The following is a 27,053-nucleotide window of genomic DNA, read 5'->3' on the forward strand; positions in this document are numbered from 1 at the left end:
CATTCCAGCCCCACACACGGCCCCCAGCAGTCATGCCCCTATAGGAACCCCTCCATAGGGACACCCCAAATAGGGCTTTCCCATAGAGACACCCCCCAAGATGGGCACCCCCACTGAGATGCACCAACGGCAGCCCCCCCAGGCAGCCCCCCCCACAGGGACCCCCCCCAATAGGGGCATCCCCCATAGTGACCCCCATAAGGACACCCCCATGGGGACACACTCATAGGGAGCCCCCAATAAGGACACCCCATAGAGACACCCCAAGAGGCACCTGCCCCACAGGGGTGCCCCCATAGGGATTCCTTCCCCCCCCCCCCACCCCTCCCCCCCATAGGGTCACCTCGATACCAAGTGTCACCAAGTGCACTGCTGAGATTTATTGGAGGGGGGAAGTAGGGGGGGGGGGGGTCAATAGGATCCTGAGGGGGATGGGGACAGGGGGTGGGGCTACGGGGACATTGGGAACCACTGATGTTGGGGACAATGGGGCAGGGACATTGGGGTGGGACTGTGGGGACATTGGGGGCAGGTGTGGGGCACTGGGGTGGGACTATGGGGGACACTGGGAACCCACAGATGTTGGGGACATTGGGGCAGGTATAGGGTGTGGGGGGCACTGGGGCAGGGATGGGGACATTGGGGTGGGACTACAGGGGCACTGGGAACCTACAAGATGTTGGGGACATCGGGGCAGGGACACTGGGGGAAGGGGGGACTATGGGGACACAGGGCAGGTGTGGGGCTCTGGGGACATTGGGGTGAGAACGGGGACATTGGGAAGCCATAGATGGTGGGGACACTGGGGAGGGGTTGGGGACATTGGGGCAGGACTATGGGGACACTGGGAACCCAGAGATGTTGAAGACAATGGGGCAGGGACACTGGGGGGGGGCTGTAGGGACATATAGGGGCAGGTGTGGGGCACTGGGGGAGGGACGGGGACATTGGGAACCCACAGATGCTGGGGACACTGGGGTGGGAATGGGGACATTGGGGCAGGTGTAGGGTGCTTGGGACATTGGGAACCCATAGATGTTGGGGACATGGGGGATGGGACATGGGGGACATGGGGGGGGGCAGGACACGGTGTCCCCTCCCCTACCCCTGGCCGGCCCCCATCTCCGTGCCCTGTCCCTGTCCCTGTTCTGCTGCCCCCTCCCCAGTGTCCCCCTCCGCCGGCGGCCGCGTCCTCTTGAAGAACCCCATCTGCAGGAGGGGACAACGTGACCCCACACCAGGGCCCCATTGCGGGGTGTCCCCAGGTGTCCCCAGTGATGTCCCCCTTCCTTTCCCCCCCCCAGCACTCACCATCCCCATCAGGAGGACGAGGAGGGCGAGCAGGAGGAGCCCCGCCAGCACCCCCAGCACCACCCACCACACCGGGACGGCAGCGGGCCGGGAGCGCAGCACCTCGGTGACAGCCTGGGGGGAAGGGGGGACACAGGGACAGTGCCACCACAGCGGGGACAATGGGAGACCCCGAGGGACAGCACCATACCGTGGCGGTGCCGTGGGGCAGCACGTGGGGCTGGACGTGGTACGGCATGGCTGAGGTGTTGAAGGAGGCCCAGGAGCGGATGGAGAGGTGCTGGGGGTGGCCGTCCTGCTGGGGACATGGGGGGACATGGGGGATATGGGGGATATAGGGGATATAGGGGGAGAAGGGGGGATATGGGGGGATATGGGGGGACATGGGGGGACATGGGGGATATGGGGGACACGTGGGGGGATATGGGGGGACATGGGGGGGAGAAGGGGGGATATGGGGGGACATGGGGGGATGGGCACATGGTGTCCCCATGGGGGTTTGCCACATGGCCAAGGGACATCACAGGGGACACAGAGGGGACAGCATGGGGACAGCATGGGGACACAGAGGTGATACTGTGGGGGACACACCATGGGGACACCATGGGGACAACACAGGAATATTGTGGGGACACCATGAGGACACGATGGGGACACTGTGAGGACAGCATGGGGACACGGTGGTGACACCATGGGGCACCACAAGGACACTGCAGGGACATTATGGGGGACACCACAAGGACACAGTGGGCACATCATGGGGACACGATGGGGGACACAGAAGGACACCATGAGGACACCATGGGGACACTATGGGGACACCACAAGGAATCCACAAGGACACCACAAGAACATCATGGGGACACACAGTGACACCATGGGACACCACGGGGACACAGCGGTGACACCATGAGGACACACAGTGACAGCATGGGGACACTACAAGAACATCATGGGGACACAGAATGACACCATGGGGGACGCCATAAGGACACCGTGAGGACACCATAGGGACGTGATGGCGATGCCATGAAGGCACACAGTGACAGCATGGGACACCGGGACAAAATGGGGACACCATGGGGACACCAAGGGGACACAGAAGGACACCATGGAGACACACAGTGACCCCATGGGACACCATCAGAACACCATGGGGGCAATATGGGGACACGGCGGTGACAGCGTGGGCACAGAGGGGGACAGCAGCAGCACGGTGCCACTACCTGCAGGGCTTCCATCCAGAGCAGCGCGTGGACGGCCACCAACACGCGCTGCCCCTGCGCCATGCTGCCTGAATGGCACCACACCTCTGCACAGGTGGCATTGCCACAGTCCTGTGGGACAGCACACGTCACATGTCACATGTCACATGTCACACGTCACACATCACACGTCCCACGTCACATGTCACATGTCACATGTCACACATCACATGTCACATGTCAATGTCACACGTCACACATCACATGTCACACATCACATGTCACACGTCACACATCACACATCACACATCACATGTCACACATCACATGTCACACATCACACGTCACACATCACACGTCACACGTCACACATCACACGTCACACGTCACACATCACACATCACACATCACATGTCACACATCACATGTCACACATCACACGTCACACGTCACACATCACATGTCACACATCACACGTCACACGTCACACATCACACGTCACACGTCACACATCACACGTCACACGTCACACGTCACACATCACACGTCACACATCACACATCACACATCACACGTCACACATCACACGTCACACATCACACGTCACACATCACATGTCACACGTCACACATCACATGTCACACATCACACGTCACACATCACACATCACACGTCACACATCACACGTCACACATCACATGTCACACGTCACACGTCACACGTCACACATCACACATCACACGTCACATGTCACACAGCACATGTCACACGTCACACATCACACGTCACACATCACACGTCACACGTCACATGTCACACATCACACGTCACATGTCACACAGCACACATCACACATCACACATCACACGTCACATGTCACACGTCACACATCACATGTCACACATCACACGTCACACATCACATGTCACACATCTCACATCACATGTCACACATCACATGTCACATGTCACATGTCACACATCACATGTCACATGTCACACGTCACACATCACATGTCACACATCACACGTCACACATCACATGTCACACATCACACGTCACACATCACATGTCACACATCACATGTCACATGTCACACGTCCCCCTGTCCCCATCCACCCCCACGTCCCCCTCTCACCACACTGATGCTCTCCTCCTCGTCCCCCACATCCCTGCGCTCCCGTCGCCTCGTCCCGTTGCTCTGCCCCACATCCGGGCCTTGGGCCACCTCCAGCTGGGACAGACCGACAGCCGTTCAGCACGCTGCCACCCGCGCCATCCCCGCGCTCGTCCCCATGCATCACCTGCATGGGGTTGAGGTCTGGTGGTGGCACGCAGGTGATGCCACCCTCGGTGCCCAGCTCCAGGAGGTACAGCAGCATTTGGCCGCCCGCGGCGACGGGGACGTGGAGGCTCAGGGTGACGTTGGTGACGGTGGCCGGGCCCTTATTGTGCAGCTGTGGGGTGACATCGGGTGGCACTCGGTGACACTTTGGGGCCGTGCCACCTCCGCCCCCCTGCGCCCTGCCCTACCTGGTAGACGTGCTCCACGCGCACACCCATGGTCCTCCGGCTGGCGGCTGTCCCCAGCCCGCTGCCACTCCATGGGCAGCACGGTGGTGGCAGGCAGGGACATGCTGGTAGCATGGGGACGTGTGGGGTCACCTCCCCCGCCGCCCCGCAGCCCCACAGCCCCTCATCCTCATCCTCACCCCCCTCAGCTCCATCTCCGCGTGCGCTTCCACAGGGATGGTCACGGCCGCGGTGACGCTGGGGCTGTTCTTGCTGCAGGGACAGCGGGGTGAGCACAGCACCATTTGGGGACACAGCAGGGGACAGCAGGGGGACAGCAGGGGGACGGCGTCACCTCCTGAGCTGCAGGTGGAAGGTGATGGCATCGCCCGCGTCCTCCAACCCGGTGACACTCAGCTCCACGGCCACAGCGATCTGCAGGGCGGCACGAGGGGACGTGAGGTGACATGAGGGGACACAGGGGGACAGGAGGGGACGCGGGAGGTGACAGTGCCACCCACCTGTGTGCCCGCCTTCATGGGGTTGCCCATGTCGCACACCACCGCGTGGGTTCCGTTCTCCTTCCTGGGGTTGCAGCTCAGCTTCTCCTGTCCCCATAGCGGTGACATCGCTATGACCACCCCAAACCCAACGTCACCATCCCACATTCAATGTCACCACCCCCGCACTCAGTGTCACTGTCCCATATCTGACATCACTATTCCAAACCCAATGTCACCATCCCATAGCAGACGTCGCCACCCCCACATCCAGTGTCACTGTCCCATACTCAGAGTCACCATCCCACATCTGATGTCACCATCGCACACCCGATGTCCCCCCATTCTCAGTGTCATTGTTCCATCCTTGATGTCACCGCCCCCATACCCACTGTCACCACCCCACACCCTGTGCCGTTGTCCCACACCTGATGTCACCACCCCACACTCAGTGTCACCATCCCACAACCGGTGTCACCGTCCCATACTGACTGCCACCACCCCATGTCCCCACCCCACACCTGATGTCACCACCCCACACTCGGTGCCACCGCCCCATACCCATTGTCACCATCCCATACCCGGTGCCACTGTCCCATACTCGGTGTCACCACCCCACACCGATGTCCCCTTGTCCCCATCCCATCCCTGCTGTCACCCACCTGTGTGTCACTCAGCGCCCGCTGGTAGAAGCTGCCATCCGGGAGCTGCACCCACAGCTCGGCCTCGAAAGCCCCCTCCCCCACGTTGGTGGCCCTGACCCGCAGTGTCACCGCGTTGTCATCGCCGATCCGCAGCCGTGCGTCCGGCCTGGGGGCAGCGGGTCAGGGGGAAATGGGGGGGGGGTTTGGGGGTCCTGGGGGGGAGGGGGGGGCTCACGTGTGGGCAGAGAGGCGCAGGTCGGGGACGCAGACGTTGTCATCACCGCAGTCCTCCAGGATGATGTGGGTCTGGGGGGGACGGCGTGGGGATGGACGGACATGGGGACAACGCGTGGGGACACCCAAGGCACCGTGAGGGGCAGCACGGCCCCATGCATCCCCGCTGCCCCCTACCTGCGCCTGCACGTGGGTGTCCCCATAGAGCACCAGGCCCAGGCCTTCGGGGTCTGGGGGCGGCAGCGCCAGGCTGAGGCTGGTGACGATGGGGCTCAGTTTGTCCCTGAAGTCCCCTTCGTCCTGGGGATGCAGCGGTGGCGCTCTGTGGGTGGGCAGCCTGGTGCTGGCTGTCACTGCCCACATCGACGTCTCCACCCCACATCTGATGTCACTGCCCCACAAGCAGCATCACGGTCCCAAACCCGATGTTACCCGCCCCCGTATTCAGTGCCACCATCCCATACCTGATGTCACCACCCCACACTCAACGTCACCAGCCCATATTCAATCACCGCCCCACACCCAATGTCACCACCTCAAACCCAGTGTCCCCACCCCATACCCAATGTCACCATCCCACATTCAACGCCACTGTCCCAAACCCAACGTCACTGCGTCACCCCCGATGTCACCACCCCAAACCTGATGTCCTCATCCCAAACCCCATGTCACCATCCCACACCCGACGTCACCATCCCATGTCCACTGTCACCATCCCGTACTCAACGCCACCATCCCATATCCAGTGTCACCGCCCCACACCCAATGTCACCATCCCATATTTAATGTCACCATCCCACATTCAATGTCATTGTCCCAAACCCAATGTCACCATCCCACATCCAACATCCTCATCCCACACCCGATGTCACCACCCCATATTTAATGCCACCTCCCCTTACCCAATGTCATTGCCCCAAACCCTGTGTTACCACCCCAAACCCGGTGTCACCGTCACACACCCAATGTCACCATCCCATATCCAATGTCACCATCCTACATCCAACATCCCCACCCCACACCCAATGCCACCACCCCATATTTAATGTCACCACCCCACACCTGGTGTCACCACCCCACGCCCGATGTCATCGTCCCATATTTAATGCCACCATCCCCTACTCGATGTCACTGTCCCAAACTGTCCCGACCCCAAACCCGTTGTCACCGTTCCATGCCCAATGCCACCATCCCGTACTCAATGTCACTGTCCCACCCCCAAGGCCACCACCCCATATTTAACGTCGCCACCCCACACCGGTGTCACCACGCCATACCCTCAGGTACGCAGCCAGTTGGTGGCACTGCGGTGCCATCCCCGGCTCCAAGGTCACCTCCCGCTGCCACGCCGCCTGCTGTCCCCGCAGCAGCAGCACCCTGCGGTGTCCCCTCTGCTTCAGGCGGTCCAGCTGCAGCTCTGCCACCAGCCCTGAGGTGACAGCGTGGTGACAGCGCCGTGCCGGTGCCACCGCCCGGCCCCCCGCCGTGCCGCACTCACGGATGCTGCGAGGGATGCGGCGTCCCGACACGGAGACACAGAGCTGCGCCTCGAAGCTGCGGGGACACGCGGGGGGCGTCCCTGTGGCTGCCTGCCCCCAAAGGGCGGCCCCACACAGCGTCCCCGGGACCGCGGCCCCATGGTGGTGACAGCGTCCCTATGGCCGTGTCGCCCCCGGAGCGCCCCCACAGCGGTGTCCCCGTGGCTCTGTCCCCATGGCTGTGCCCAAAGTGCCCCCATGGCTGTGTCCCCTAAGTGCTCCCAAAGTGGTGACCCCACAACTCTGTCCCCACGGCTGTGCCCCCAAAGTGCTCCCAAAGTGGTGACCCCACAACTCTGTCCTCATGGCTGTGTCCCCAGAGTGTCCCCACAGCAGTGTCCCCATTGCTTTGTCCCCACACTGTCCCCACAGCTGTGTCCCCAAAGCGTTCCCGAGCTGCTGTCCCCATGGCATTGTCCCCACATGGCTCTGTCTCCATGGTGCCCCCACAGAGCATCCCGGTGCTGGTGACCCCGAAGCAGTGTCCCCATGGTTCCCCCATGGTGTGTCCCCACAGTGTCCCCATGGCTCTGTCCTTGTGACCATGTCCCCACGGTGTCCCCATAGAGCATCCCAGTGATGGTGTTCCCAAAGCAGTGTCCCCATGGCTCTGTCCCCGTGCTCCCCCATAGAGCATCCTAGAGGTGGTGTCCCCAAACTGGTGTCCCCATGGCCCTGTCCCCACAGTGTCCCCATCACGACCCCACAACAGTGTCCCAACGGCATCCACAAAGCGATGTCCCCGTGGCCGTGTCCCCACAGTGCCCCCACAGAGTGTCCCCACACCAGTGTCCCCATGGCCGTATCCCTGAAACTGGTGTCCCCACAGTGTCCCCAAAGTGACGTCCCCATGGTGTCTCCGTGGTGCCCCCATAGAGCATCCCCACAGCAGCATCCCCAGGACGGTGTCCCATAGCAGTGTCCCATAGCAGTGTCCCATAGCAATGTCCCATAGCCGTGCCCCATAGCGGTGTCCCATAGCGATGTCCCATAGCGGTGTCCCATAGCAGTGTCCCATAGCAGTGTCCCATAGCCGTGCCCCATAGCGGTGTCCCATAGCGATGTCCCATAGCGGTGTCCCATAGCGATGTCCCATAGCGGTGTCCCATAGCGGTGTCCCATAGCAGTGTCCCATAGCAATGTCCCATAGCAATGTCCCATAGCCGTGCCCCATAGCGGTGTCCCATAGCGGTGTCCCATAGCGGTGTCCCATAGCAGTGTCCCATAGCGGTGTCCCCTCTCACCAGGTGACACGGCTGTCACTCCCCGGCAGGTCGCACTCTGTCACCCCTGGGTTCAGCCCGCTGGGGACGCTCAGCTGCGCCTGGGCCACCACCACCGGCTGCGCCCTGCATTGCGGCGCCATCAGCACCCACCGCTATGGGGCAGAGCCCCCCGACCCCACAGCACCCACCTGTACACAGCCACCATGGAGACCCCAAAAGCACCGACCAGCAGATCTGTGGGGCACAGAGGGGGGGGGATACATGGGGGCTCATGGGGGTGGCACAGCTGTGCCCAGTGCCAGGGCACCCACAACCATATTAGGGAACCCATGGCCATACTGGGGTGTCCATGGCCATATTAGGGTTCCCACAGCCATATTAGGGTTCCCACGGCCATATTAGGGTTCCAACAGCCATATTAGGGTACCCACGGCCATGTCGGGGTGTCGTGGCCGTACCTGGGTACCCGTTGCCGTCGATGTCGGTGCCACCACGGAGCGCGAAGCCGAAGGCGGCAGGGCCGGGGAAGGGGCTGCTGAGGCGCTGCGCTGGGGTCGGGCTGAGCCCCTCCCGCTGCCCCCGGAAGATGAGCACCGCCCCGCTGCCATCGTCACCGCCGTATGGGGCGCCAACCGCCACGTCTGGGGTGCGGGGACAGCGGGAGGGTGGCACTGAGGGGCTGAGAGCGGGGCGGCGGGGGGCAATGGGGCGGAGTGGGGAGGGGCGAGAGGGGAGGTGGGGGGGGATGGGCTGGGTGGCACTGGAAGGGGACAGCGGGGGGCTGTGGGGTGACAAAGTTATGGGGTGGGCGGCAATGGGGCGGCACGGAAAGGTGCAATGGAGTGCAATGGGGGGGGGGGGTAAGGGGGCGAGGGGGGGTGGCACTGGGGTGGCACCGGGAGGGGCAGTAAAGGGCTATGGGGTGACAATAGGAGGAAGGGGACATCGGGGTTCTGTGGGGTGACCAGGTTATGGGACGGGCAGCAATGGGGCGGAATGGAAAGGTGGAATGGAGTGCAATGGGGGGGATGAGGGGGTGGGGGGGGGTGGCACTGGGAGGAGCAGCGGGGAGCTACAGGGTGACAGCAGTGGGAGGAAGGGGACACCAGGGTTCTATGGGGTGACCAGGTTATGGGGCGGGCGGCAACGGGGCGGCAGGGAAAGGGGCGATGCAGCGCTATGGGGTGGGACAGAGGGCGATGGGGTGATGGGGGGGTGGCACCGGTGTGGCAGCGGGAGGGGGCAGTGAGGGCTACGGGGTGACAACAGGAGGAAGGGGACATCGGGGCTCGACGGGGCGCCGGGGTTACGGGCGGGCGGCAACGGGGCGGCGGGGGAAGGGGCGACGCGGGTTCGGGCGGCGCCGGGGGTCGGGCCGGGAGGCAGCAGGGAGCCGCGGGGTTGAGCGGGGCTCCGCGCCGCCGTTACCGCCGCAGCCGTCGAGGTCCAGGTCCCCCAGCGGGGCGATGGCGGCGGCGAAGCGGCCGTAGGGCTCCGTGCCCGTCAGGGTCTGGGGGCGCCGCTCCCACGGGCGCCGGGAGCCGCCCAGGTAGACGTAGAGCCGCCCCACCTCGCGCTGCTTCCCGTCCGCGCTCCGCTCCACGAACAGCGGGGCTCCCACCAGCACGTCGTCCCTCCTGCGCGTCCGAACCGTGGCCCCGCAGCCCCGTTGTCTCGCCGCCCCACAGCCTCGTAACCCCGCAGCTCCGGGCCCCATTGCTCCGTGCCCACGTGACCCCACCGCCCCAGAGCCCCATGGTTTCGTTGCCCCACACCTCCACAACCCCGCAGCTCCGTGGCCCCAGAACCCCGTGCTTCCAAAGCCCCATAACCCCACAACTCCACGGCCCCATAACCCCACAGCTCCATGACCCCACGGTGCTACAACTTCACGGTTCCGTCGCCCCATACATCCAAGCCCCCATAACCCCACTGCCTCACAACCCCGTCACTCCAAGGCCCTGCGGCCCCACAGCCCCACACGGGGCCAGGAGGCTCTCGGTGCCGTCACACTTTGGGATCCTCACCCGTCCCCGTTGACATCGGCCACGGCCACAGTGTGCCCAAAGTAGGAGGCCACCTGGGGTGGGGTGGCACCAGGGGCAGAGTGGGGTTACAGGGCTATGGGGTGCTATGGGGCTGTGTGTGGGGTGCTATGGGGCTGTGTGTGGGGTGCTATGGGGTGGTGCATTGGGGCAGTACATGGGGTGCTATGGGGCAATGCATTGGGTGCTATGGGGTGCCATGGGGTGGTATGGGGTGGTGCATTGGATGCTATGGGGCAGTACATGGGTGCTATGGGGCGGTGCATGGGTGCTATGGGGTGGTGTGTGGGGTGCTATGGGGCAGTACACAGGTGCTATGGGGTGGTGTGTGGGGTGCTATGGGGTAGTGCATGTGGGCTATGGGGTGGTGCTATGGAGCAGTACATGGGTGCTAGGGGGTGATGTGTGGGGTGCTATGGGGCGGTGCTATGGGGCAGTACATGGGTGCAGTACCTGCTCACTGGGGATGCCATGCACGCGGCGCAGCGCCAGCCCCGCACTGAAGATCTCCACCTGCCCCATGGCGACATCGGTCCCCGATTCCCCTTGCAGCCCCCGCCCCATTGCAGCCCCCCGCCCGGCACGCTGCTCACCTCGCCCCTGGTGCTGCCCTTATTGGGGACCCCCACCACGAACTCTGTGGGGTCAACCGGCCCTGAGCTCCCGCGGGGTCCTTGGGCCGCGCAGGGCCGGGGGGTCGCGGCCCCCACGGAGGGGCTGGGGGGCAAAGGGGCGGCCAACCTTTGGTTTTGGGGTCGCCGTCCAACTCTCCCACGGCCACGGTGTAGCCTGCGGATGTCGGCGCCGTCAGCACCGCGGCCCCCGGCTCCCAACCCCTCCCTCCCCCCCCCCGGCGGCGCCGCGCCGCTCACCCCGGTAGCCGTCGGTGGAGTCGGGATCCGCCGGCTCGGCTGTGGGGCGGCCGGGGCTGTGAGGCCACAGCAGCGAGGAGTTGGGGAAACGGGAGAGGATGGAGGAGAGCTCCACCACGAACAGCAGCCCTGCAGGAGGGACGTGGGGGGGAAAGGGGGACAAGGAGGGACAAGGGGGGACATGGGGGACACGGGGGGACGCACATTGTGGCATCCACTGTCACCCGCTGACACACATTGATGCTCATTGCGGCACCCGCTGTCAGTGTCACCCACTGTCACCCACTGTGTCACCCACTGCGACTCCCATTGTCGCACAGTGTCACCCATTGTCACCTGCCGTCACCCACTGTCACTCACAGACACCCACTGTCACTCATTGACACCCATTTTGTCATCCCTTGTGGCACCCATTGTCACTGTCACCCACTGCGACTCCCACTGACACCCACTGACACACATTGACACCCTTTGTATCACCCATTGTGTCACCCACTGTCACCCATTGACACCCACTGTGTCATCCACTGTGACTCCCATTGTCACACAGTGTCACCCATTGCCTCCCACTGTCACTCACAGAGACCCATTGTCCCCCACTGACACCCACTGTCACCCATTGACACCCATTGTGTCATCCATTGTCCCCCACTGTCACCACCGTGTCACCCACTGTCACCCATTGACACCCATTTTGTCATCCCTCATGGCACCCATTGTCACCGTCACCCATCATGACTCCCACCGTCACCCATTGTCACCCACTGACACACATTGACACCCATTGTGTCACCCATTGTGTCACCCACTGTCACCCACTGTCCCCGCCGTCGCGCCATGGGGCTGCACTCACCCCGGAAGTAATACCCCCCTGGAGCCCCCAGCGCCAGCGTTCCGTCCTGTGGGGAGATGCAGCCATGCTGCCCCATGGCCACCACAGGGCCACCCCACACCGCGCCCATGGGTCAGGGACACCTCAGTGCCACCCCACCGCCTGCCCCATAGAGCTCCCCACAGACACACCCCAAGTGTCGGCCATTGGAGCTCCCCACAGGGACGCCCTCATGGCCACCCCATGTCCCCATGTCCTCCCATTAACCCCATTACCCCCATGTCCCCCATGTCCCAATTGCCCCCATGTCCCCCCATGTCCCCCCATGTCCCCATTACCCCCATATGTCCCCATTACCCCCATATGTCCCCATATCCCCATATGTCCCCATGTCCCCCCTCTCTCACCGCGGTGACGGCGGCGCTGAAGCCGAGCTCGCAGTAGCGCTGGTCGAGCACTGCGGGCACAACGCGCTCAGCTCCCCGACTCGGGGCGGCCCTCAGCCTCCCGCTCCGGGGGTCGCCGCCCCGCTCCCCGCTCACCGTACTGCGTGTCCCGGTACGAGGCGGCCATGCGCACGTCTCGGCACGGCGAGATCCAGGCCAGGCCGCGCCGCCCCGCGCCGCTCACGTAGCACGCGCCCACCGGGGTGCGGAACGCCTCTCTGTGCCCGCGCACGGCGTTCCAGTGCTGCAGCGGGGCGCAGGCCTGCGGGGGGGGGCGGCTCGGGGTGGGCGCCCGCCCCGCCGTGACACCGAGCGCCCCGACCCCCGGCACCCACCAGCAGCGCGCCGCCGTGGCTCAGCAGCGACGCCCCGAACCACTGCCGCGATTTGTGAACCTGCAGCTGCGTGCCGGCGCTGAGCTCCTGTTCGTCCCCTGGGAGGTGGGGGGAAAACGGGGGGAGCGCGGCCAGCAGTCAGTGGGGGGATGTGGGGCGATGTGGGGCGATACGGGGTGACAAGGGGTGACAAGGGGTGACATGGGGTGATAGGGGGTGATGTGGGGTGATGTGGTGGGGTGATACGGGGTGACACGGGGTGATTTGGGGTGATATAGGGGGATATGGGGTGACATGGGGCCCAACTCCCACCCACGGTGCAAGCAGGATGGGGGGCACAGGAAGAGACGGCCACCCATCTCCATAGGATGATACGGGGTGACATGGGTGCTATGGGGTGCTATGGGGTTATTAGGGGTGATACAGGGCCCCATTCCCTCCACCCACAGTGCCAGTGGGGCAGGGGGACACAGGGGCAGACCCCCACCCATCAGTGGTGTCAGCGGGGATGGGGGAACACGGGGTGCTATGGGGTGCTATGGGGCGCCATGGGGTGCTATGGGGCGATATGGGGTGCCATGGGGTGACACGGCGTCGCCCCCCACCAGCGCTGTCGAAGGACACGAGCTGACACGCTGCCGGCCCCGGTGGCCACGAGCAGAGGAAAACGGCTCCAGGTTCGGTGACGTTGGGCTGCGAGGTGTTGGCACGCGGGGCGCCCACGGCCACTCCGACCCTGTGGGGCAGCGCCCACATCCCCTGTGCCCCACATCCCCTGTGCCCCACATCCCCCCGTGGCCCCCATCCCTTCCCCACGATCCCCGCATACCCCGCATCTCCCATCTCTTCCCCATGACCCCCACTCCCCTTCCCCACAACCCCCCACGTCCTCCCCATCTCTTCCCCACGACCCCCGTGTCCTCCACATCCCCCCATCCCTTCCCCGTCTCCCCACCATCCCCCCTATCTCCCCCCTCACCCCTTCCCCACATCTCCCTCATCTCCCACCCCCTCCCCATCCCTTCCCCGCGACCCCCACATCTCCCCCATCCCTTCCCCACATCCCCATCATCCCCCATCCCCCCCCCGCCCCTTCCCCATATTCCCGCCATTCTCCACCCCCTCCCATCCCCTCCCCACGACCCCCGCATCCCCCGCATCCCCTCCCTTCGCCCCCCGCCCTCATCCCCGCATCCCCCCGCCCCACCTTCCCCCTTCCACGTGAAAGTCCAGCGCAAAGCCGAAGTAGCTGCCGCCGGGCCCTCGGTACGCGCCGTGCTGTTCGTGCAGCAGCTGCACGCCGGCGGCCCCGCGCAGCGCCCCGACCAGCAGCAGCAGCGCCGGCAGCAGCGCCGACCCCATGGCCGCCCCGCAGGCGCTCAGCCCCGCTGTGCCCCGCAGGCAGCCGGCAGCCGGGACCCGAAGCCCGGGGCGCCCCGGGGGTTCATCCGGCCCCCGTCGCTTATCGCCGCGCCCAGACGGAAGCGCCGGCCGCCCCCGATCCGTCCGTCCCCCCCCCCCCCCCCCCCGGAGCTCCGCGCACGCAGCGCCCACCGCCCCCAGCGGCTCTGCCCACAGCGAGGACGTTTCCCCCCCCATCCAGGACCTCCCCCCCCCTCCAGGATCCCCCCCCCCTCTCTCACATCTCCCCCCCCACCCCCGGCTCTTCCCCCCCCCCTCCATTCCTCCCCCTTCCCACCCCACAGCCCGTCCCCCCCCCCCCCCCCCAGCAGACCCACAGCCGCCGTTCCACAAACCGTCGCTTTATTAGAAAGCCCCCCATGTACAGCATATATATATATTTATATCTCTCTTATGTGACACAGTTAAATACAGGCCGGCGCTCGTTAAGCAGCGGGACGTTAACGAGCGCTGGGTCCCCGGCACCCCGACCCCCCCCCCGCCCTCAGTGCAATTCTGTACGTTAAACAAAAATAGAGATATCCTATAAATTATGGGGCCGGGCGCAGCGCTCCTCCCACAGCTCCACAGGGGTCCCTGCTGCCGCCCCTCCCCCCCCCCCCCCATGGGCAGCAGTGGGGCTGGGGGCTTCCGGGAGGAGCCCCTCCAACAGCCGGGGGTCGTGGAGGCCCAGCGCCGTGCGGAGCTGTGGGGACGGCCGGGGCTTTGCTGCACGACGCACTGGGGACAAAATGGGTGCCCTGCTGGGGGTCCCACTGGGGGTCTCACAGGAGCCCACTGCAGCCCCATTGGCGTCCCATTCATGTCCCATTCATGTCCCACTGAAGCCCATCTGTCCCCACTGGACCCTCCGGAATCCCACCCCATGTTCCACTGGCGCCCAGCAGGGTCCCGTTGGAGCTCACTGGATGCCCCACTGAAGTCCAACCGGAGCCCCTGGGAGGCCATGGCAGCCTCTGGGGTCCCACCGGAGTCCAGCTGGATCCACGCTGGACCCTCGCAGGTCCCCGCAGGGCTGCGCTCCCCTGCGGCCCATCCATGTCCCGCTGGAGCCCCGCTGGATGCCTCGTGGGTCCCCCTGCAGCCCCACAGCACGTCCTGCTGGAGCCACTGCATCAGATGTTCCACCAAGAAGCCTTTGGGGGTCCCATGGGCGGCGTCCCACCAGAAGCCGGGGTGCCATCGGTTGGTCCGCTGGAGCCACTGGAGCTCTGGGGGTCCCGACGTCAGCCGTTCTCCAGCGCGCACTGCAGGCCCCGCTGAACGCCCTGCGCGCTGACCGACCCCTCCGTGTTTCTTTGGCTGCTCGGGAGCGAACACGAATCCCATCCTCGCCTTCCGGCTCCGCCCCCGAGCACGACGCCCTTCCCCCACGGCGGCTCCGCGCCCCTCAGGTGCCGTGGCTCGGGGGGTGCTGCAAGTCCTGCCCTGAGAAGATGGGGTGCAGCAAAGGGTGGAGGTGCAGCGCCGTGGCGGCGGCGGCGGCGGCGGGACGCGGGGCGAGGAGCGTCGGGTAGAGAGCGTGGGGCACCGGGTGGAAGGTGAAGGGGCCCGGGTGGATGGCCGAGGCCGGAATGATGTGAATGGGGTGGCTGGCGAGGAAGGTGGCGGGGTGTCCCGGGATGATGGAGTGGGTGAGGTGGGACAGGGAGATGGGCGTCAGGTGGGGCTGCGGGATGTGGTGCACCTGGGCCAGGGGCTGCGGGTGGGGGTGCGGGTGGATGCCGATGGCGGCGGCGGCAGCGGCGGCGTGGTGCTGCAGGATGGCGTGCTGCACCGTGGTGATGGACGTGGCCGAGGCGGCCGCCGGCTGCGGGATGTGGATGGGCTGCAGGGCGGGCGCCGCGGGGGCCAGCGCGGCCGAGGCGGGGAAAGCCTTGACCTGCTTGGCCAGGAGCTGCTGCTGGATGTGCTGCTGGGCCGCCTGCTGCAGCTTGCTGTACTTCTCCATCTCCTCGGGTGTGAAGGTGATGGGCTGGCTCTCCAGCGGCGCGAGCGAGGCGTCCTCCCCCCCGTCGCGGTCCCCCTCCATGCCGGGCTCGCCGCCCTGCGGCACGAAGCCGGGGAAGTGCTCCACGTCGGGGACCAGCGGCATCACGGCCTGGCCGCCCCCGTCCACGGGCTCCAGCGCCTCACCGTCAGCCGGGGCCGCGAGGAAGGAGTGGGGCAGCACCAGGTCCCCGGAGCCGAAGCACTCGGGCAGCGCCGGCGCTTCCAGGGGAGCGGAGGGCATCTCCTCCTCGCGCTTCCGCTCCTCCGGAGCCGCGTCCTGCAGCCCCATCGCCGCGTCCCCCAGCAGCGGCTGCCCGCCCAGCGGCGCCTCCTCCGCCCCCTCGGAATCCGACAGCTCCTCGCCCCTCTCCATCCCGCACTCCTCGTACCGCCTGGCGCTGGGCTTCCGCACGGTCGGCAGTTTCCCGATCAAGGGCAGCACGGGTTTGTTGCCCAGAGAGGGAGGGAGCTTGGGGCCGAAGTAGCCCTGCGGGGGGTCTTTGAGCTTGATGCCCACCTTGCCGGCCCCCGCCAGCATCTCATCGGCGACGCAGGGCTTCTTCTCCACCTTCCGGGACTGGACCTTCTCCAGGAGCAGCTTGGCGGTGACGGAGTTCCGCTCTTCGGGGCTGCAGTCGCCCTCCGAGGCGCGGCCGGCGCCCGAGCCGCTGCTCTGGGAGCCCCGGGGCTCCTCCCCTCTGCCGTCCTCTCTCTTCGCGGCCCCCTCGCCTCGCGCCGCTCGGAAGTAGTGCGGCGACTGCGAGCGGTAGATCTTGGACCTGATGAAGTCCCTCCTCCCCGGCCTCCTCTCCTCGGGGCTCTCGTGGCCGCGGGAGCCTTTCCTGGACAGCGAGCGCTGCGAGCGGCTCCTGCTGCTGCGCCCCCGGCTGTAGCTGCGGCTGCGCTTCCAGCTGCGCCCCGTCACGCTGCGGCTCCTCCTCTTGCCGCGACCGCGGCTGCAGCTGCTGCTCCGCGTCCGGCCCCGGCTGCGCGTCCTCGACCTCCCGCTGCGGCTCCTCGACCTGCTCCGGCTCGAGCTGTAGTCTTCAGAGGACGAGTACTTACGCCGCTTCGACCTGCCGTAGTCGGAGTCGTCCTCCGAGTCCCGCGAGCGCTTGGAGCACCGCGACCGCGCGCTGTAGTCGCTGTAGCTGTCGGAGTAGCTGCGGCGGCGGCTGTAGCGGCTGCGGTCGGACGAAGCGCCGGAGCTGCTGGAGTAGGAGCGCCGCGACGAGCGCCCGCGCCCCGACGCCGAGCGGCTCTGCGAGCGCTCGCTGCCCGACCCGTAGTCGTCGCTGTACTGCGAGCGCGCGCCGCCAGAGCCCTCGTCGCTGTCGTCCTCGTCCCCGCTGCTCCGCCGGCTGCGGCGCGGCCCCGGGCACCGGCGGCATGCAGCCCTGCGCTTCTTGGCGCCGTGCTCGGGGCGCGAGGCGCCGCTGTCCTCCTTCTTCCCGCTGCTGCCCTCCTCCGCCGACAGAGATTTCCTCTGCGACTCCTGCGAGCGGCGCTTCTTCTTCTGCAAGTGGCCGCGCTCCTCGCACAGCTCCGCCTTCAGCGCCCGCTCCGACTCGGTGGAAAGAGAGGATTTCACCTTCTTGTGCCGGCGCCGTCTCCGTTTCCTGGGTTTCTCCTCACCCGGGTCCGTTTTGCAGCTCTTTTCCTCGGGCTCCTCCTTGTGTTTGCGTTTGTGCCTGCTGGACTTTTTGTGCTTCTTTTTCTTCTTGTGCTTGTGGGATTTGCCAGCCTTCCCCCGGCCGCTTCCGCTCCTCCCGCTCTCGTCGCCCTCGCCCTGCAGGCAGCCCTCCTTGCCCTGGGACACCGACCCGCTCTCCGCCCCCCCAGAGCCGTCGGCGCTGCCGTCCGCCTCCTTGGCTCTGCTCACCTCTCCAAACTCGGTGCTCTGGATGCTCTCCCTGCACAGCCCGCCCGGATCCTTGGGCTTCTCGGCCGCTTTCCCTTTTGCGTCTTTGTTGCGGGAGAGCTTGAAGTCGAAGTACAGAGGATTGCAGCTGTAGGAGACGGACGGCTCCGCTTTGGTAAAGATGAGGAGCTCCGAAGGCCACTGCAGAGTGGTGCTCTCATCCTTACTCAGGACCGGGATGAAGGGCCCCGGCGGCGGCCTGGGCCCCTCTGGGGCGTCCCTACAGCTGGGGGCAGGCTGTGCAGCGCTGCTGGGCTCAGGCAGGCCGCTCTCTGCCAGGCTCTCGCTCTCCTGCGCGCCGACGTCTCCTGGGCCTTCCTTCTGCTCCTCCTCGCCCTGCTGAGCGCCGCTTTCGGCAGCACTCTGCTCCTTCGGCGGGGCCGTGCTCTCGGCTGCCTTCTCCACGTGCTTGCCGGGTTTGGGTTTAGGGGAATTTCCCTTTCTGACTTCGTTTGCCGTTTTTTTGTTCACGTTTTCAGCTTCCGTTTGTTCTGTGGACTTCATGAAAAGCAGGAACTGGAAGTTGGGCTTCACTTTGCAGTGGGCCGGGGGGATGTAATGGTAGTACTCCGGCTCCACCGCCGTCGGTCCGTCCTCCCGCCTCATCTTTTTCAGTTTAGACAGCGTGGTGGCCAGGGAGCCGCTGTCCTTGTCGTGGTCGTCGTCCTCCGCCTTGCCGTCAGAACTGTTTGTGCTTTCACCCTCTCCGGCTTTCTGCAGGCCCCCTCCATCCGAGGAGCCTTTCTCATCAGCTTTCGCCCCATCTGCAGAACTCGATTCGTCCACGTGGTCCTTGAAAACCGAAGCGATGGTCTCCAGCTTCACCGGAGTCTTCTTGGCAAAGGAGAACGACACGCCGATCTTCTGCAGCGGGGCTCCCGGCGCGCCCTTAATGCCAAAGCTGACAGCCTGTGCTGCCTGCAGGGCTGCCTGGCCCGGCCCGGCGCTGCCCCCCATGTGCCCCACGTTTAGGAAACCCCTGTCTGCGCCCATCTCCCCGCCCAGGCCCGACGTCTGGGGGAACGAGCCGCTGTTGGCCGCAGCGTCGTCGTCGTCCCCCCCTTCCTCGTCCACAGCCACAGTCGTGGTTCTGAACATGGGGCCGCTTCCCGGAGCGCTGCGGGAACGAGAGAAAACGAAGGCCGCCTGTTTGGGTCGGAAGGGACCCTTAAGATCCTCCATCGCCACCCCCCCTGCTACAGCCTGGGACGCCTCCCTCTGAGCAGGCTGCTCGCAGCCCCATCCAGCCTGGCTTTGAGTGCTGCCAGGGGGGAGGCGCCCACAACCTCACTGGGCAGCCAGTTCCAGCACTGCACCACCCTCGCAGTAAAGAATTTCTTCCTAATTTCTAGTCTGAATCTAAACTCATCCAATTTAAAATCACTTCTCCTCGTCCCACTGCCCTTTTAAGTAGTCCCTACAGCTTTCCTGTAGACCCCGTTGGGTCCTAGAAGGGCTATAATGTCCCCCCGGAGCCTTCTCTTCTCCAGGCTGAACAGCCCCAGCTCTCTCAGCCTGTCCTCATAAACCTGCAGTCACATTTCACCTCTTCCAAGTGCCACCCAGGAGCAGCACCGCGCGCCCAGCACCGTCACACAACAGCAGGAAACGGCCGCTGCTGGGCAGCACAGCGCGGGAGCAACAGCTGGGCCGTTCCCTGCTGCCAGAAGCACAGCGCAGGGCCGAGCCTCAGCCCCCCGCAGCTCAGCACACCCGAGCAGGACGCCTTCACTCACCACTCCGGCTGCCTCCGCTGCTCGGCCAGCTCGTGCAGGCGCCGCAGGGCCCGCTCCTGCTTCCTTTCATCCTTCCGCGATCTTGAGGAGACGTTACGAGCAAACTCCCTTTGCTTGAGATCTTTCAACCTCTGAGGCAAAAGAAAGCGGGCGGGGATCAGAGGAACACGGCCGGAGCCCTGTGCAGCGTGCTGCCAGCCCCCGGGGCCACGGCCTGAGCGGGGGGCAGCTGGGCCCGACACACGGCTCCAGGCAGGCTGCCGCCCGGCACACAGTGGAGAGGCAGCCTGCACAACCAGCTTTCTTTAGCGGCACGGTAAGGCTGCTTTCAAAGCAAAAAAGCAAATTCTGGAAGGGAAAAAAAAGCAAAACAACCGATAATTAAGAAAAAAAATAAAGGGCTGTTTGTTCTGATGCTCTCACAGGGTGCAAATGTACAGCAGAAACAGCGCAGCGGCAGGGAGGGGATGGAGCGGGAGCTGGTGTGGAAGTCACCCAGGTAACAAAAGCAATGTGCAGCTTACATTGGAGAAGGTGCCAAAAATCCCATGCGAATGATCGCAGTGAGCAAAGAAACAACACAACACACAGCACAAACAGCGCCCCGCTCTGCTGAGTGCAGCTCCCAGCTCCTCGGGAAACAAAAGCTGCCGGGCGCCGCCAGGGGGTCAGCGCTTCACAGGGCAGAAACACCGCGAGCCGGAGAGCTCCGGAGCCAGGAGTGTGAGCCGTCACAGCACCGCTGGGCACCTGCCGGCCCGTCTGAACAGCGGCGAACAACAGCTTCTGCAGGTCCTGGTTTGAAGCAGTACGACAGGAGGCCGCTGCTCTCCTTCCAACACGGGCAACAATTCCCAGGCTGTTTTTTACGAGCACCACTCAGAAGGTGAAGAAAGTTGCCAAGAAAGACCTCTGCCGCCCTAAGCACTCAAGCACCTCCCGTTTTGTTCGGGGTTTCTGTGCGCAATCTTTCAAAAGACCCAATTTCAGGAAGTGCCACGTATGAGCTGTTGGTGTTCCTCACGTCAGGTATTTCAGGAAGGGCCCCAAAGACAAACGGCATCAGAGCAGGACTGAGCTAACGAACCCAGCGTGCCAGCCCAGGGAATTACCGAGCCCAATGTAAAGAGAACATTGCTTTGTGGAAAGGGAGATCGGACAAGACAGAGGATTCTCTCGCCTAATCGCAGTGACTAAACACGGTTTGAGCTTTACCAAAACCAGAGGGAAGGACAGACAAAGAGTACAGCTACAGACACCGGCAGAGAGAAACTCACTCGTGTGATCTGGGCTCCGAAATTAGAAGGGTTTGCTTTCAATACATCATCTGAAAGTGTCCCATCACAAAGAAAAAAAGAAAGTGAAGATATAACGAGGGTGGGAGAGAGAAGAAAGAGGAAGCAAGCATCACTGGGGAGCTCCCGGCGCGCCAGCTAGGAGCAGGAGCCGGGCAGCACAGCTACGGGACCAACAGGGGACGGGGTGCACACACACAAGCATCCCACCCAGAGCTGCTTCCCGGGACAAGCGAGGGCTGAAGGGTCTGCAGGGCGTGCTGGGTGTGGAACACTGAACTCCTGGTGGAGGAAGGGGCCGAGCAGCGCTGCGCTGGCAGAGGGGCTGTGGGCTGTGGGGCTGCCTGCACCGCGTCTCCCTGCGCTCTGAGTGCTCAGACGGCCTGCACAGAGCAGGGGACTCGGCTGCAGCGCAGCTCCCAAGCACAAAGCACACAGCAGCGAGCTGCCGCTGACTGCAGACAAGAGCCGGCCGTGCGGCACGCGGGGCTGAGGGCCCTCAGTGCACAGCATGGACACCGAGTGCCGGCTGCACCGCGCTGACACGGCAGGGGAGTCGGAGAGCTGCTCTGCAGCATCAGGGCGTGAGGACCTTGCTGAGCAACGTGGAAAAACAAAATCTCAACAGCTGCACCGCACTGCTGCCTTGGGACAGCAAACACGGAACCTTCCCTCACCGACTGCTCCCAGCATGTACCTGGAAGCAGCAACTCCTCGATGCAAGGAGCAGCAGACAAGCCATTAATTGCAGCCGTGCCACTGCTGCCCCTGGTGCAGCCAGAGAGGAGCAGAAAGAGCACCAGGTGCAGCTGCACAGCAGAAGAACATCGAGAAACACAGAGCTCCTCGGCACACCGCAGCTCCCAGCCCTGGCAGAAAGCTCGCCGAGCTAAACTGTATTTAACCCAAGCTTACCCTCAAGAAATTCCCCCCGTAATCCCGAGGCGAGCGTTCATTATTCTAATCCCTTAGCTCCCCACCTGCTATTGGCAGCACACCGCACACACTCCCTTCCAGGAAGAGCACTGTGACACAGCAGGGCCCCCCGCCTCTGCAGGGCACCTCTGCCTCAGAGCAGAGCCCCGCTCCATCAACCCTTCACACCTCGTGCTCAGCAGTTCTCTTGTCTCTTTAGCAGCATCGGGGCCGCCCTCTTCTACCCACCCCAAATGCGTCCCTGTGCGCTGCCGCGGGGTTTGGGAAGCAGACAGCACTCTCTCCTGAAGCCCTGCACCCCGGAGGAGGCAGGAAGGTCTCCAAGCCACAGAGTGTGGCTGAGCACAATGCCAGGACAGGCAGTGCGGCTGCTTCACTGCTCAGCTGAGGAGCGGAGCCCAGGGACAGCAAGGTGATGGGCACCGCTCTGCTGCCTCGAGCCCTCCTCCACTCTAACAGCAGCACTTTCAGCCTCCTTTCCAGCAGAATTACCAAGGAGTGCAACTGAGCTCCTAAAGAGCAGCTGCTCTTAATCTGCAGCTGCTCAGCCCTCAAGCGTGGACGGGGCAGAGATGGGCTGTGTTCTGGCTGTGGCACGCAGGGCTGTTACCATGCAGTGCTGTTACCATGCAGTGCTGTTACCATGCAGTGCTGTTACCATGCAGCTCCTTCCCCTGGCTCACACAGCCGCACTCCTGCCTCAGCAGGAAGCTCCAGGGAGCATCATGGTGTGTACAGGTGGCTGAGCCGGAGGGTAGGGTCAGCATTCAGATGCAGAAACAGGGGAGGACTGAGCACATGGGACAGCTCGCTCATGGGCTCGTGTCACTGCTCAACGCACGCTGCTTTGCAGGGTCAGGCCCAGCAGCAAACGATTTATCTCAGCATCAGGTGGAAAAGCAAGGAGACTTATGTAAGAGGATGCTGTGCAGAGGGGATGAAGCCGCTCCCTGTGCTCCCCACACTGCCACCCTGCTGAGCCTGCTCACAGCAGACAGGAGCTGCACAGCGAGGTGCCAGCACTGGCCGCAGGGGAAGCAGCTCACATGGAGCACAGCCAGCGCAGCGCCGCTCCTCCTCAACGCTGCTCTCCGCTCTCTCTGCCAACCTCACTAAAGAAAACCACTTCTCACTCCATACCCCTCATTCTGCTGCAACAGCCTGGAAGGGAACTGCAGCACGAGCTCCAAGGATGGCAACCTCTGGCTGACAACTTTACACGAGTGCTAACACAAGCACAGCCCACTTCTGGCCACCAGTGTTCTTTGCACAACCACAAAGTGAGAAGAGCAGAGGGAAAGCAGCCAGGAGCTGAGGCTTTACTTCACTTCTTCCCTGCAAAGTCTTTCAGCTGAGGACAACACACCACGAGTCGATGGCACACAGACTCCCCCCTGCCTCAGTCCCTGTATGCTGACACGTGGCCCCGCGCTGTGAGCACACGCTATTTCTGCCCTGGACACCAAGTATGGCACAGGAACTCCCAACTTCCCTGCACCACGCTGTGCTGAAGATGTGAGCGTTCAGAAAGCACCGCTCTGCCCAAACCAGGAAGTCCAGGGTTTGCATTCGGAGCACTCAGCCAGCACAGCAGTGACTGTGCTGGCAGCACAACGGTGCTTCCCTACATCTCTCTTCCTCAGCACCAGAAATGGATCCCAGAAACAAAGAGCCCAGCAGAGACGGCAGCAAGAGGGACACACATCTGTGGGGTCACACCGCAGTTTCACCCCTTTCCCCCTTTGCCCTCGGATTGCTGCCTTATGGACCGAGACGCGGTGCAGAGGGTGGCTCAGACACAACCTGATGCCACAAGAGCAGCAGGGTCAGGAAGCAGAGGAACACCACCTCCCCATTGCTGCTCGGTGTGGACGCGGTGGAGGTTGTCCAAACGAACCCACAGGGATCAGGGCACTTACCTATCATCCCTGTTGGGCAATAATCCTGAGATCCTTCCTGGAATACAAGACAGCATCTTTATAACTGGGGAGAAGACAGGGATGTGGGGGCAGAGCGGCTCTCTGTGGGGCAGCAGGACACACGCTGAGCAGGGGAGCGGGGAGCAGCACCCCCAGCCCCACACTGCCAGGAAGGGCTGCTCCAGCATACAGACAGCACGGGTGGCACAGCACTACTGCTGCTCATTCGCCTTCCTCACCTCTGGGTGCTGCACGTCCAGATGCTGACACACCGCAGCGCCACAGGGAGCTGGGCAAAGCCCTTTCCCTGAGCAAAGCACAACCTCCTCTCTGTTCAAACCACTGCATAATTAGGAAGGAACGCTGGGTGACCTACAGGAACCTGAAGGCGCCCACCTCCCCACAGCGCTGCGGGTTCCTGTAGGACCAGCCATCCCACCCAGCCTGCAGCCCCTTCCAGAGCTGCGGTGACTGGAGCGCTGCCACTACCCTGAACCACGACTCCTTTTATAGCAACGAGGGGCAGTTTGTTTCTCCTTCCTAACCTCTTGTCAGCCCCCTAATTACCCACCCAATTAAGCGGGAGCAGGCCGTGATCAGAGCACATCGCCACGCTGCACAAACGTGCCACCACCAGGTCCCCCCTCCCCTCAGCAGAGGCACCCAACTGCTCTCCATCTCAGCTCAGTGATGGAGAACACAGCACTGCTCTCGGGTATCACAGCCACGCCAGCCCCTCTCTGCTGGGACTGCATTCCCAACCATAGCAGTGCTCACACAAAGCGCCCTGCTGCACGTTTCCTGTTAAGGCTCCCCTGGTGAATCTGCTTGGAACCACTGTTCCCATACTTAACATTAAAAATTCATGCCCTGTAATGCTATACTCCCATTTCAAAGCTGTTGCTTCGCTTCCATTTGGCCAGACTCTGCAGCACATCCTCCAGAAGTCGTCAGTGCTCCAAGCATCACGGTGTTAAAATCGGTCATTAGGAGTATCCAAACATTTCCTCTGAGCACTTTTACCCCCAGATGAGCACAGCACAGCTCTCTGTTGTGAGATCATGAATGGCCAAAGAGATGAGGCCAATGCACAGACTTCTGTCAGCCACCCAGCACACAAGCACACAGCACTGCCCTGCCACATCCCAGCTGGGGACTGAAGGCAGAGCTGTGCAGATTCAGAACAGACCTCATGAACATCACAGAATTTGGGAACTTCCCCTTTCGTTACAGCCCCTCTTTTCCTGGTCTCCCAACACTCTGAAACATGGCAGATCATCAGACTCCACAGCCGTGCCGCTATGAAAGCAGATGTGCAGCAGGAGCCATCCACACCCGGTTCAGGAGGAGTTCACCCCCGTTTCCAGCAGCCCGCTCCTGCTCACACCTCACCCAACACAGAGCTTCCTCACCAGCCGGCGGCTGTCTGCCCCTTTCTGTTTGTGTGTCTGTTGTTGGTTTGTTTCCAAAGGGATGGTGGGCACAAGACTGGGCCAGCAACACGGGGCCTTGCTCCCGGTGAGGACAACGAGCACACGGGGGGAAATCAAAGTATGAACTGCAAAGGAGACGCTGCACAGAGCACACGACGAGCGGGCAGCACCGCCTGCAGAGCTCTGTTTACCTGCTTGTGAGCGTGGTCGTAGGAGTTGATGTGGTTGTCAAACTCCTGGTGCTTCTGGTACTGCTTGTCGCAGAGCTCGCAGTAGAAGTTGGCTCTGAGGTCTTCCAAAGCCTTGGCAATCGCCTTCTCCTTATCCACATAATCCTGCAAAACAAAGAGAAGTTACAAGCTGGACTCGCCCTGGAGCAATTTGAAAGATTCTCTAGAAGTCCTCAGCAAACACCAGCTGAAGGGTTCCTCCTCCCATGAACAAGAGGAGCCACAAGCACCAAAAAGAAGACGCACTTAGAAAGCTTTCTTCTTCCGATTTGATGAGATGGTGTCCAAGGGAGCGTGCTGAATCTCCTGGTTTACCACCTCAGGGACACAGACACAACACTGCTGATGTGCTGCTGCAAGGCCAGATCTGTGCAAAAAACATTTCGGCACCCAAAGGAGAAAAATCTAAAACATCCTGCTGCTACAAGATGGGCTTTATTTCCCCTCCAAGCGCTACTCTGCTTTTAAATAAAGAAGGATTTAAGCTCCCGTTTTATTGAGCGCAGAGAAACCACACTAAGAAAGAACAGCACATGGGGCTGTGGGGCTGCAGCAGGTTGCCATGAAGGCAGGAAAGGAAAGAAGCCCAGCACGACGGCGGGCCGGGCTGCTCTGCCAGGCAGAAGGCGCTTCCTGCGCCCAGCAAGGCTGTGCAGCACACATCCTGTGGTGGAGCAGCTCTCACTTATCACTGCCCACAACGGGGAGGGAATGACGGAGCATTTCTCAGCACAGAGCGATCCGCAGCCCCCCCTGGATGTGCTGAATTGCTGCACACAGCTGGCAGCTGCATCACCTCAGAGCTGCGAAGGAACGGCCCTGGCAGAGCTTTAATGCAGAAACGCAATAAAGCACACGAGGGCAACATCCACGCAGGGAGGGACTGCTGCAGCTCTGCTGAGTTCCTGCAAGGGACCCGAATGGGACCTGTGCTGAATGCTGGCAGGGAGGCTTGAAAAGGCAGCTGCAAAAAGAACGGTTTGGTGACACACAGCACTGCTCTCCATCATCAGGTGCCGCCGACACAGGAGCTCCTGTCCCCACCCAGAGCACAGGAGCACCGCGGTGTTTCTGAAACGTGCCACAAGGTTTCTGTACTGTCACTCAGCTCCAAAGCAATCAAGAGACAGCAGTCATCACAAACACAATAGTTACAGAAGTAAATGAACAAATACAGCAGGAAATCACCAAACAAGTCGAGGTCTCGGGGGAAAAAGGAACATCCAGAAGGGAGGAATGAACTCCAGAGAACACCACCAGTTTGGTAAACCTTAAAACATGGCCTATCTATGGACATTCTGTGATGCTGCCCAATCAATCCTCCCACAGAGGGACAGAACAAGAACTTCTCAGCCCTGCAGCCACGTTCTGCCTTGTCAGAGGGCAGCACTTTGCACAGCAGCACTAACACACTGTGTGATGCCTCAGCACCAGCTGGTAACAGGGAGCCCCTGCAGGCCGGCTCTGTG

At 62.9% G+C, this 27,053-nt stretch overlaps 2 protein-coding genes across 14 annotated transcripts in view; both read right to left on the bottom strand.

Moving 5' to 3' along the window:
- Positions 1-992: 992 nt before the first annotated feature.
- On the bottom strand, positions 993-14,141 carry ITGA2B (integrin subunit alpha 2b). Its single transcript, XM_048927052.1, is given in 31 exon segments — positions 993-1,209; positions 1,312-1,425; positions 1,502-1,609; positions 2,538-2,648; positions 3,655-3,750; positions 3,821-3,973; positions 4,050-4,076; positions 4,078-4,153; positions 4,230-4,301; positions 4,384-4,463; positions 4,550-4,636; positions 5,191-5,338; positions 5,408-5,478; positions 5,584-5,706; positions 6,684-6,835; positions 6,905-6,960; positions 8,189-8,293; positions 8,359-8,404; positions 8,629-8,811; positions 9,599-9,807; positions 10,198-10,250; positions 10,669-10,728; positions 10,809-10,852; positions 10,957-11,004; positions 11,088-11,216; positions 11,941-11,986; positions 12,327-12,376; positions 12,462-12,627; positions 12,701-12,798; positions 13,306-13,436; positions 13,908-14,141. Coding segments are annotated over 31 exon segments (3,105 nt in total). The 5' UTR covers positions 14,063-14,141; the 3' UTR covers positions 993-1,101.
- A 1,367-nt stretch (positions 14,142-15,508) lies between these two features.
- GPATCH8 (G-patch domain containing 8) overlaps positions 15,509-27,053 on the bottom strand; it is a 28,249-nt gene continuing 16,704 nt past the window's right edge. For all 13 annotated transcript variants that reach the window (XM_048927043.1, XM_048927039.1, XM_048927041.1 and 10 more), the window contains 3 exons: positions 25,546-25,689; positions 19,772-19,902; positions 15,509-19,152 (listed from right to left, as the gene is read on the bottom strand). In XM_048927043.1, coding sequence (XP_048783000.1) covers positions 15,513-19,152; positions 19,772-19,902; positions 25,546-25,689 — 3,915 coding nt within the window. In that variant the 3' untranslated portion in view covers positions 15,509-15,512. The remainder of the gene's footprint in view (positions 19,153-19,771; positions 19,903-25,545; positions 25,690-27,053) is intronic.

This window comes from Lagopus muta, chromosome 25 (genome assembly GCF_023343835.1).
Source record: "Lagopus muta isolate bLagMut1 chromosome 25, bLagMut1 primary, whole genome shotgun sequence".
Classification (NCBI taxonomy): Eukaryota; Metazoa; Chordata; class Aves; order Galliformes; family Phasianidae; genus Lagopus; species Lagopus muta.